The 12,085-nt window shown below is 44.2% G+C and overlaps 1 protein-coding gene across 2 annotated transcripts in view; it reads right to left on the bottom strand.

The window, feature by feature from the left end:
- The window catches only part of LOC110486083 (ubiquitin carboxyl-terminal hydrolase MINDY-3), a 48,463-nt gene extending 38,629 nt beyond the window's left edge, over positions 1-9,834 (bottom strand). For both annotated transcript variants that reach the window (XM_036944567.1, XM_021557438.2), the window contains exons 1-10: positions 8,805-9,834; positions 8,586-8,665; positions 8,169-8,229; positions 6,218-6,388; positions 5,935-5,986; positions 5,290-5,404; positions 5,126-5,199; positions 4,931-5,010; positions 4,376-4,446; positions 2,142-2,222 (exon numbers count right to left, since the gene is read on the bottom strand). In XM_036944567.1, the coding sequence (XP_036800462.1) occupies positions 2,142-2,222; positions 4,376-4,446; positions 4,931-5,010; positions 5,126-5,199; positions 5,290-5,404; positions 5,935-5,986; positions 6,218-6,388; positions 8,169-8,229; positions 8,586-8,665; positions 8,805-8,898 (879 nt within the window). In that variant the 5' untranslated portion in view covers positions 8,899-9,834. The remainder of the gene's footprint in view (positions 1-2,141; positions 2,223-4,375; positions 4,447-4,930; positions 5,011-5,125; positions 5,200-5,289; positions 5,405-5,934; positions 5,987-6,217; positions 6,389-8,168; positions 8,230-8,585; positions 8,666-8,804) is intronic.
- Positions 9,835-12,085: the final 2,251 nt, after the last annotated feature.

The following is a 12,085-nucleotide window of genomic DNA, read 5'->3' as shown; positions in this document are numbered from 1 at the left end:
TGAGGGTGGTATGAGGGCCCGACATCCACAGGTGGGGGTTGTGCTTGCAGCCCAACACCGTGCAAGACGTTGGGCATTTGCCAGAGAACACCAAGATTGGCAAATTCGCCACTGGCGCCATGTGCTCTTCACAGATGAAAGCAGGTTCACACTGAGCACATGACAGTCTGGAGACGCCGTGGAGAACGTTCTGCTGCCTGCAATATCCTCCAGCATGACCGGTTTGGCGGTGGGTCAGTCATGGTGTAGGGTGGCATTTCTTTGGGGGGCCGCACAGCCCTCCATGTGCTCGCCAGAGGTAGCCTGACTGCCATTAGGTACCGAGATGAGATCCTCAGACCCCTTGTGAGACCATATGCTGGTGCGGTTGGCCCTGGGTTCCTCCTAATGCAAGACAATGCTAGACCTCATGTGGCTGGAGTGTGTCAGCAGTTCCTGCAAGAGGAAGGCATTGATGCTATAGACTGGCCCGCCCGTTCCCCAGACTGTTCAGGAGTTGGCGGATGCTTTAGTCCAGGTCTGGGAGGAGATCCCTCAGGAGACCATCCGCCACCTCATCAGGAGCATGCCCAGGTGTTGTAGGGAGGTCATACAGGCACATGGAGGCCACACACACTACTGAGCCTCATTTTGACTTGTTTTAAGGGCATTACATCAAAGTTGGATCAGCCTGTAGTGTGGTATTCCACTTTAATTTTGAGTGTGACTCCAAATCCAGACCTCCATGGGTTGATAAATTTGATTTCCATTGATCATTTGTGTGTGCTTTTGTTGTCAGCACATTCAACTATGTAAAGAAAAAAGTATTTAATAATAATTTCATTCATTCAGATCTAGGATGTGTTATTTTAGTGTTCCCTTTATTTTTTTGAGCAGCGTATAAAAACGTGACTTCCGTGTTGTATGTTGCTGCATAAATGTAATATGCCAGGGAAATATTTATACTGTAGCTAAGAAAGTAATACTAAGTGTATGTTGTGTGTAAGACATTAGTAGCCCATGTGCCTCACCCTAATAATTTGGTCTATTTACCCATCTTAATTTCACCTAGTGTTCTGACTTGGTGGTTCACATGTAGCCTATAACCTGTTTTTGAGAAATGTATTCATCGAATATTCTTAGAGCTTTCATTTGGTGCTTATATGACACATTTATTTAACATACGGTTCTGACTTGGTGTACAGGGAGAACACTGTAAGAATGGCCCATGTTCTGAATTCTGTCGCTGCAGATTTCAAAAGTGCTAAATAAATAGTTATATTGACTATGTCTGTCCGAGCTTGCTCATTAATGTCTTAAGCTTAATTAGGGATGGTCTTAATTAGGGATGGCCTCTTATCCGCTTGTCGTCCCCTTATGCCATAGTTTATATGCCTTGTAAATTAAGTTGAATGAACCATTTCGCTGCCAGACAAGGCTCCACTGAAAGACAGTTGTATCAGTGGTAAGATGTTGGGCCTGCTACTGGGACAGCTTTATGTGGGCCCTAACAGTTTGTGGGCACCATTTGTTTAGTGTAGTGGGTTTGATGGCATGCATCCCACTTGTTTCTGCCCCACCAACATTTTCATGCTAAAATCACCACTACATATTGTCCACTGCTATCGCGCTTGCACTGATGACTGGGGGGGGGAAATTGTGTTTTTGTTGTAATATTACAAACAGACGGGGTAGTTTCACCATTAAGGAGTCTACCTTTAAGAGACAATTAATAAATGTTGTGAACATGCTGTCATTTCTCAACCCCCACATCAGCTGTGTTACACGAACACTGCTTCGCCCAAAACACTGGTGTGTGTGTGTGTGTGTGTGTTTTGTGCTGCTTGGCATGACAGATACTTTACATGATGATTTTCCCAGTTGCAGCTGACCACAAGGTTTCAAGACGACGCCAAAAAAACAGCAGCAACTAGCCATATAAGACCATACTACTGCCGTCCTCTTTTCTAATACCTCCTCTCACTCTTCCCGTCTCCCTCTCTCTCTCTCTCTCTCTGATGTGAACTGTGCAGTATTAAATCTGTTACAGCACACATTCCTATTTCTGCTTTTTCTGACCTGCTGCTGGAAGAGAGACTGGCTTATATTATACACAGACACACAGGGCCCAGGTTGAGTGTGTGTTTTTGTGTGATTCTTACCTTGGCGAAGAACACTGAGAGATGAGTCTCACTGCCAAGGATCCATATAGGGAACTTAGGAGACTTCAGGAACGCACCCACCTGAAACACACATTCATAGCAAAACTAGAGCAAAGCAGTTCTGATTCATATTCCAGACGGAATTAACTGTCTGATCGCAGACGAGGTTAGTTTTACAGAAAAGGCTTTCTGATGCCATTTCAACTAACAGAAGGAATGATCAGGGAATACAATCTGATGTCGTAATAGAATATGTACAGTAAGAGAAGACTATGTCATATTGTTGCTAATACAATGGTTGTTCAATGAGCAGGTTTATGGCACGAACATACCAATGTATCCAGATCTAAACTCATCTACCCAGACATAGTGCCTTGCGAAAGTATTCGGCCCTCTTGAACTTTGCGACCTTTTGCCACATTTCAGGCTTCAAACATAAAGATATAAAACTGTATTTTTTTGTGAAGAATCAACAACAAAATGGGACACAATCATGAAGTGGAACGACATTTATTGGATATTTCAAACTTTTTTAACAAATCAAAAACTGAAAAATTGGGCGTGGAAAATTATTCAGCCCCCTTAAGTTAATACTTTGTAGCGCCACCTTTTGCTGCGATTACAGCTGAAAGTCGCTTGGGGTATGTCTCTATCAGTTTTGCACATCGAGAGACTGAAACTTTTTCCCATTCCTCCTTGCAAAACAGCTCGAGCTCAGTGAGGTTGGATGGAGAGCATTTGTGAACAGCAGTTTTCAGTTCTTTCCACAGATTCTCGATTGGATTCAGGTCTGGACTTTGACTTGGCCATTCTAACACCTGGATATGTTTATTTTTGAACCATTCCATTGTAGATTTTGCTTTATGTTTTGGATCATTGTCTTGTTGGAAGACAAATCTCCGTCCCAGTCTCAGGTCTTTTGCAGACTCCATCAGGTTTTCTTCCAGAATGGTCCTGTATTTGGCTCCATCCATCTTCCCATCAATTTTAACCATCTTCCCTGTCCCTGCTGAAGAAAAGCAGGCCCAAACCATGATGCTGCCACCACCATGTTTGACAGTGGGGATGGTGTGTTCAGCTGTGTTGCTTTTACGCCAAACATAACATTTTGCATTGTTGCCAAAAAGTTCAATTTTGGTTTCATCTGAACAGAGCACCTTCTTCCACATGTTTGGTGTGTCTCCCAGGTGGCTTGTGGCAAACTTTAAACGACACTTTTTATGGATATCTTTAAGAAATGGCTTTCTTCTTGCCACTCTTCCCTAAAGGCCAGATTTGTGCAATATACGACTGATTGTTGTCCTATGGACAGAGTCTCCCACCTCAGCTGTAGATCTCTGCAGTTGATCCAGAGTGATCATGGGCCTCTTGGCTGCATCTCTGATCAGTCTTCTCCTTGTATGAGCTGAAAGTTTAGAGGGACGGCCAGGTCTTGGTAGATTTGCAGTGGTCTGATACTCCTTCCATTTCAATATTATCGCTTGCACAGTGCTCCTTGGGATGTTTAAAGCTTGGGAAATCTTTTTGTATCCAAATCCGGCTTTAAACTTCTTCACAACAGTATCTCGGACCTGCCTGGTGTGTTCCTTGTTCTTCATGATGCTCTCTGCGCTTTTAACGGACCTCTGAGACTATCACAGTGCAGGTGCATTTATACAGAGACTTTATTACACACAGGTGGATTGTATTTATCATCATTAGTCATTTAGGTCAACATTGGATCATTCAGAGATCCTCACTGAACTTCTGGAGAGAGTTTGCTGCACTGAAAGTAAAGGGGCTGAATAATTTTGCACGCCCAATTTTTCAGTTTTTGATTTGTTTAAAAAGTTTGAAATATCCAATAAATGTCGTTCCACTTCATGATTGTGTCCCACTTGTTGTTGATTCTTCACAAAAAAATACAGTTTTATATCTTTATGTTTGAAGCCTGAAATGTGGCAAAAGGTCGCAAAGTTCAAGGGGGCCGAATACTTTCGCAAGGCACTGTACTCAGCTGTTCTACTAATCTACTGTAGTTCCTAATCTACTGTAGTCAGTCACAGACAAGAAGTGGCAGTATGTGTGAGAGAGGGTCTGTATGACAATGTGTTTATTTCTGGTGCTGATTCTCTCACAGAATGTTTGAATCTCTCCCCCCGCAATCATTCGTGACTAGTGAACAAGAACAAACTCACCACTATGGTTTGGACATAACAAGCTTGAAGGAATGTTGTCTGTGTGTGTTTTCGTACCTTGCAGTAGCGTAGTGACTCCATGAGAGTGAGAAAGCCCACAGATGTCTGGTTGTGGATACCATGGAGCTCTGAGGGAGGGAGGGAAAGAGGCCTAGCTTAGACCAAAAAAACCTCTTAAAATGAAACAGCTTCTTTGGTCTCTGTGTGTATGTAGACCAAGTGAAAGTGTGACTGATCACTGCCATCTAGTGTTCAGCTGTGGGATCACAGTCACCAGGAAACTGGACGTCTTCGAAACACCTTTAGTAAACTGAGCAATAAATAGTCGGCTAACGCTCATTGAAGAAAAGTTTCAAATTAAATCACGCTGCCAGAAAACGAGGCTTTTTGCACAACACTTTGCACTAAGATAATGTAATCCGCTGTGTGTCCCCCGTTTGGTAGAGCATGGCGCTTGCAACGCCAGGGTTGAGGGTTCGATTCCCACAGGGGACCCGTATGAAAATAAAGCATACAAATGTATGCATTCAATACTGTAAATCGCTCTGATTAGATCATCTGCTAAATGACAAAAAAAGTTTTTAAAAATGTGTCAGCGTGTGGAGTACTTACTCATGCCAGAGCACTCCCTGTCTCCATCCCACACATTAGAGACAGCATGGCCCGTCACTAACAGGTTAACCAGACTCTGACTGCAGAGAGAAAGAAAAGTAATGGCTTAAACTTTTTGGAACATCACTTAGCTGAAGTCGTCAAAAGAAACATAGCTGATAAAGATTCAATAAAGTGAGGGATCAGGGGTCGTACCTGCCGTGGCCATAGACTGGATCTACGAGAGGCTCTGTAGTATCTTCAATCTCATTCCTGATGTTAACTATCCCCTGTAGAGACAGAAAGAGAAAAGTGGTTACATGCATGCACACAAGAGTACAGAGTAATACGCATACATACAAACACACGCAGAGCCTTACCTTGGTGAGGATGACAGAGTAGAGGAAGAACAGGACTCCACAGCGCCCTTTCCAGGTTTCGTAGAGAGACACCACCTCCTCTCTAAGCTCTGATAATGACTTCACAATACGCTTCCTGTAGAGATTAGAGGTCAAAGGTCAGTGGCTAGAAGTCAGCGAGAGCACCACTAATGACATTGCACTCATTTAGGGGGGGATTCAGGTTAATGTAGGTATAATAACCATACAACTACTGAACAGTTACTGAAAGGTTATTGTATAGCAGTCATTAACTGTCACACTGCTATGACTGTGCAGTAGTTCATGCTGACAGTGCAGTAGTTCATGCTGACAGTGCAGTAGTTCATGCTGACAGTGTTGTATTATTATGCAATGGAACAGATGGCAATCTGATGCTCCTCTGGCAGAAAATCAAAGATTGTGTGTGTGTCTCCTTAAGGAATCAGTGAGGAGTGTGTGTGCCGAGTCAGCAGGTTGTAAATCATTATCGAGAAACTCCAGTCACACACACACAGGCTTAGCCAATCCCAGACAGACGGAGATACACACTAGCGTTCCTGATTTTCCTGCAATGCAGTGGTCCTTTCATCTCCATGGAAGTCATGGCCAATAGAGAGACGAGTCACAGTCAGTAGAGTTACTTACTGGAGGATGCTGTGAAACCGCTCAAAGCCAAGATCCTCATCAGCCAAAGCAGCTACACACAATAGACACACAGAGATGCAAACACACACACACGTTCTAGTGAAACAACTGAGGTAACGTTGACAGAACACAACACGTCATTATTCTAGATTAACAGTGACTGCAATACTACTCACTATGTGGTCTACCCACTATCATATGCGATGATTAATACCACTCAGTACAGTAATGCAGTTATTCATATTACATGGGTATTAGTGGATTGATGAGTAGTGTGACTCACTGGGTTGCTGGCTGGTCTCTGGACCCCCTGTGAGGGGTGTATGAGTGGTAGTGTGGGGGCACTGTCCTTTGGCCCAGGTCACCAGGCAGAAGGAGGTAGTGGAGGAAGTAGAGCAGGCCTGTTCCAGGATCTCAGCCAGAGTAGAACACAGGGCCGCTTTCTGCTCTTCCTCTACAAGGAACACATACAATCAAAATAATTCATTGCCAAGGTGCTGTCTGAAGATATAGGCTAGGATTCCATATAAATATATAAACTCAGGGACGTTTCTTTTTTTGCTTTTTCAGGACCCTGTCTTTCAAAGATAATTAATAAAAATTCAAATAACTTCACAGATCTTCATTGTAAAGAATTTAAAGACAGTTTCCCATGCTTGTTCAATGAACCATAAACAATTACTGAACATGCACCTGTGGAACGGTCGTTAAGACACTAACAACTTACAGACAGTAGGCAATTAAGGTCACAGTTATGAAAACGTAGGATACTAAAGAGGCCTTTCTACAGACTCTGAAAATCACCATAAGAAAGATGCCCAGGGTTCCTGCTCATCTGCGTGAACGGAGGGACAGGTGATCTAAGACAGGAGGGACAGGTGATCACCCTCGCAGTGGCAGTCCACGTGTAACAACACCTGCACAGGATCGGTACATACAAACATCACACCTGCAGGACAGGTACAGGATGGCAACAACAACTGCCCGAGTTACACCAGGAATGCACAATCCCTCCATCAGTGCTCAGACTTTCCGCAATAGGCTGCGAAAGGCTGGACTGAGGGCTTGTAGGCCAACATTGCCTATGGGCACAAACCCACCATCGCTGGACAAGACAAGACTGGCAAAAAGTGCTCTTCACTGACGAGTTGCAGTTTTGTCTCACCAGGGGTGGTCAGATTTGCGTTTATCATCGAAGGAATGAGCGTTACACCGAGGCCTGTACTCTGGAGCGGGATCGATTTGGAGGTGGAGGGTCCGTCATGGTCTGGGGCGGTGTGTCACAGCATCATCAGACTGAGCTTGTTGTCATTTCAGGCAATCTCAATGTTGGTGGGAAGACATCCTCCTCCCTCATGTGGTACCCTTCCTGCAGGCTCATCCTGACATGACCCCCCAGCATGACAATGCCACCAGCCATACTGCTCGTTCTGTGAGTGATTTCCTGCAAGACAAGAATGTCAGTGTTCTGCCATGGCCAGCGAAGAGCCTGGATCTCAATCCCATTGAGCACGTCTGGGACCTGTTGGATCGGAGGGTGAGGGCTAGGGCCATTCCCCCCAGAAATGTCCGGGAACTTGCAGGTGCATTGACGGAAGAGTGGGGTAACATCTCACAGCAAGAACTGGCAAATCTGGTGCAGTCCATGAGGAGGAGATGTACTGCAGTACTTAATGCAGCTGGTGGCCACACCAGATACTGACTTACTTTTGACCCCCCCCCCCTCCACTTTGTTCAGGGACACATTATTATTATTACATTTCTGTTAGTCACATATCTGTGGAACCTGTTCAGTTTATGTCTCAGTTGTTGGATCTTATGTTCATACAAATATTTACACATCTTAAGTTTGCTGAAAATAAACGCAGTTGACAGTGAGGACGTTTATTTTTTTTGCTGAGTTTATATATAAACCCAGTTATGATGCATCTCCATTTGTAGCGCTCTTTGTTTAACAGGGTCAGTTAGGGGTCAGAAGTTATGGTTACCTCCAGTTACAACTTTTTCAGTTAAACAGGGTCAGGGCTAGGTTTCCCAAACTCAGTCCTCGGTACCCCAAGGGGTGCTTGTTTTGTTTTTTTCCCGAACACTACACAGCCGATTCAAATAATCATCAAGCTTGAATAATTTGAATCAGCTGTGTAGTGTTAGGCCAAAAAACAACATGTGCACCCCTTGGGGTCCCGAGGACTGAGTTCGGGAAACACTGGGTTAGGGATAGAGGTCAAGGTTACCTGTGATGTGTCTCCAGTTAGAACTCTCTCTGTTAAACAAGATGTTCTTCAGAAGGAAGGCCTGCAGGAAACACACAATCAGGAAATATTCTACAAGCTGTAACCCATCTCTATAGTAGGATCAAAAACATAACCTGCCACCCTCATCAACCCTATCCACTCTAAGAACAGATGTTTACAAAGACACTCTCTGAAAGCACCATATAGTACTCTAATAAACAGTAATAGAGAAGGCAACTCAGCTGAGTGCCTGTCAGGTGACTTCCGGAAAGTGCTATCTAAGAAGATGTGTGCCTGTCCTGATATCATAATTCTGGTAACAGACACCAACACCCTCTACCTGCTCATAGGCTGGGCCACCTAACTCATGTTTGTGTGTAAGGTTATGTACTGCCTGGTCTGGGGACTGGTCCATACCTGTATAGGAGCAATGACAGCGCAGGGTCCTCCTTCAAACTGCTCCAGTGCTGTGTGTTCGGTCTCACTGAAGACCAACCCTGAAACACAGGAATCACATCAGAGCCACTTATTTTGCCCCACCACTACCTGCTTCAACACTGACAATGTCTAGGATGGTGTTCAGGTTAGAGGGGGGTGCAGCAGAATGGATCTAAACAGAGGTGAGAGGTAGCTTACCTTGGGTCCATCTCCGGAAGAGTGAAGCAGACACCCCGTTACTGCCTGGTCTTTTCCAAACTAGATCCACAACCTCTTTATTTAACTCCCCCATCGCTCTATAACACTGGTCCAACAGCCCTGGCAAACGGTTAGCTGGCTAGCTAACTACAATCAAATACAGAGCTGTCAGTACGTACACAGCCACGGTCCCGTTCGGGTTGGAGTAGGATAGCTAACCTTAGCTAGCGTTGTGGTTTACCCTTCGACTTTCCAGGAACTGGTGCTTTGCTTCCCTCGGCAAACGGGGCCGGTGGCATCCGCCACAACGAAACTCCGTAACAAGGCAATCTCCTCGGTCTGACCAGCGGACAGGCGGGAGATAGGCGCATCAACGTTAGTTAGCTACCTAGCTAATGTTAAGTGGGCGCGACTGCCCAGCTATCTTTGCGTGGGCCGACTTCTCCAGCAAAGCAGCGGGCGTAAACTAGTTAGCTGTCTGGTCAGCTGTCCAGATTGATAACAATAAGTTAAGGAGCTAGACTGTTAGCCAACTGCCCAATTCCCCTTGGTCCAAGTCGTAACGTTACCTTGCTACTAGTAGCCTGCTAACGTTAACTCGTTAGTACCAATTTGCTACGTTAGCTAGCTAACGTTAAATGCATCACGTTTTGATGTTCCAAAGAGCGCTGAGGCGGTGGCAGTTTAAATTCAGGTCTGACTGCCGGTAACTTTCGTTTAGTCAATTGTTAGGAGGCAAACACCTGTAATGGATAACGAAAGTAGTGAAATCTAGAAAAAATATATGCTTGTTGCCGGTATCAAAGACTAGCTAGCAGTATGTCATTCGTCTATTTACAACAGCTGTTTGGAAATGTGTATTGAGTGACGAAAACGCTCGTAGCTGTGGATTGGTCCAAATCCAGAATGTTCTTGAGGTATGGGCTCAGGCTTGGCAGCCCATTGGTGAGTTCAGACTGTCAATTAGCTACGTCATATCTTTCCCGCCTATTTTCTGTCTACATTATCTCAGTGACGTTTGGTTCAATACTTTATCAATAGCAGTTGATCAAAGACAACTAATTCAGGTTGTACATAATACATGAGACACAGGGAGACCTAACATAAAATAATTTGATCAAAGACTTAACTAATTAAGGTTGTATATAACAAATAAGACACAAGAAAACGCAACATCAAATCGATTGCCTATGGTATTCTCAAACAGCGAATTCTTACTGTCATTCATTGGGACTGGAACTGTTTGTCCACTATCATTCTTCGTAGCTGCTGGGTAAACAGTACTGAGCATGTGCACTTATAGCCTATTGGTGGACTCATTTATCCCAATATTTTTTACAGTGATTCTAACATAAATGATAGAAGTTGATTACAAATCGTTCTTGTTGTAATGGGAGGCCAACCCAATGGCAAAAAGAAGAGCAAAGCCAAGAGGAAAGATCCGTGCTCTAACGGGGGTATGAGACGTGGTTAACGCGTTAGCTAGATCGCTATAAAGGACAACTTGTGTTGTTGTCCCTGTGTGATAGCTACAGTGCCTTCAGAAAGTATTCATACCGGTTGACGTATTTCATATTTTGTTGTCTTACAGCCGCAATTCAAAATGTATTAAATATTTTATTAAACACAATACCAAATCAAATGTATTTAAAGCCCAGTTTACATCAGCAGATGTCTTTAAGTGTTTATACTAAAGCCCCAAACAGCAAACAATTCAGATGTAGAAGCACGGTGGCTTGGAATAACTCCCTAGAAAGACCGGAACCTAGGAAGAACCCCGAGAGAGGAACCAGGCTCTGAGGGGTGGCCAGTCCTCTCCTCTTCTGGCTGTGCCGGGTGGAGATTAGAGTACTTGGCCAGTAAATAATAATCACAGTGGTTGTAGACTAAAGGAATAAATGTCAGTTGGCTTTTCGTAGCCGAACATTCAGAGGTTGAGACAGCAGGTGTGGTAGAGAGAGTCGAAAACAGCAGGTCCGGGACAAGGTACAGTCGCATGTCCGGTGAACAGATCAGGGCTCCATAGCCAGAGGCAGAACAGTTGAAACTGGAGCAGCAGCACGACCATGTGGACTGGGGACAGCCAGGAGTCATCAGGCCAGGTAGTCCTGAGGCATGGTCCCAAGGCTCAGGTACTCCGGAGGGGAGAGAGAGAATTTGAGGGAGCGTACTTAAATTCACACAGGACACCGGATAAGACCGGGTGTCTGGTGGATAGCATTCTGAACCAGGTTTTCCTCTAGGACTTTGCCTGTGCTTAGCTCCTTTGTTTCTTTTTTTATCCTGAAAAACCCCCCAGTCCTTAACTACAAGCATACCCATAACATGATGCAGCCACCACTATTAAACCCAGTAAAACCGGTTTAAAGCCTCCATTGGCCTCAATGTGAAATCCCTGGGCGGTTTCCTTCCTCTACAGCAACTGAGTTAGGAAGGACGACTGTATCTTTGTAGTGACTGGCTGTATCAATACACCATCCAAAGTGTAATTAATAACTTCACCATGCTCAAAGGGATATTCAATGTCTGCTTTTTGTTTTACCCTTCTACCAATAGGTGCCCTTCTTTGCGAGGCATTGGAAAACCTCCTGAAAACCTCCCGAATCTGTGTTTGATTTTCACTGCTCTACTAAATGACCTTACAGATAATTGTGTGTGGGTCACAGCGATGAAGTAGTCATTCAAAAATCACGTTAAACACTATTATTGGTTACAGAGTGAGTCCATGCAACTTTTTATTTGACTTGTTAAGGACATTTTTACTCCTGAACTTTAGACCTGTCATAACAAAGGGGTTGAATACTTATTGACTCAAGACTTTTCAGCTTTTCATTTTATATTTTCAAAAACATCATTCAATTTTAACATTATGGGGGTATTGTGTGTAGGCCAATGACAAAAAAAATGTAATTTAATCAATTTTCTATTCCGGCTGTAACACAACAAAATGTGGATAATGTCGAGGGGTGTGAATACTTTCTGAAGGAAATATCCTTCAGTGTGTGTGTATGGTTTGATTGCATCTCTGTGTGTGTTGTGCAAACGCACATGCGTGTGTGTGTGTGTTCCTTAACCCCAGCTCTAAATGTCCCTGCGTGCGGTGCAGTTGAGTCCTGATGAAGGTCATAGTAAATACATGTCTCTAGGGCAGATACACAGCTCGCTAGTCCGCTTTGGAAAGAACAACCTAGCAATCTAACTTGCTTGCTAGCTACAGTAACTGTAGGCAGACTTATGTAGGCTATTGTTGACAATAGGGACTGTGTTGCAACAGGCTCTGG

The sequence above is a fragment of the Oncorhynchus mykiss genome, chromosome 2 (assembly GCF_013265735.2).
Source record: "Oncorhynchus mykiss isolate Arlee chromosome 2, USDA_OmykA_1.1, whole genome shotgun sequence".
NCBI classification, from domain to species: domain Eukaryota; kingdom Metazoa; phylum Chordata; class Actinopteri; order Salmoniformes; family Salmonidae; genus Oncorhynchus; species Oncorhynchus mykiss.
Note: the sequence above shows the minus strand (reverse complement) of the source record. Positions and strands in the feature narration are given on the sequence as shown.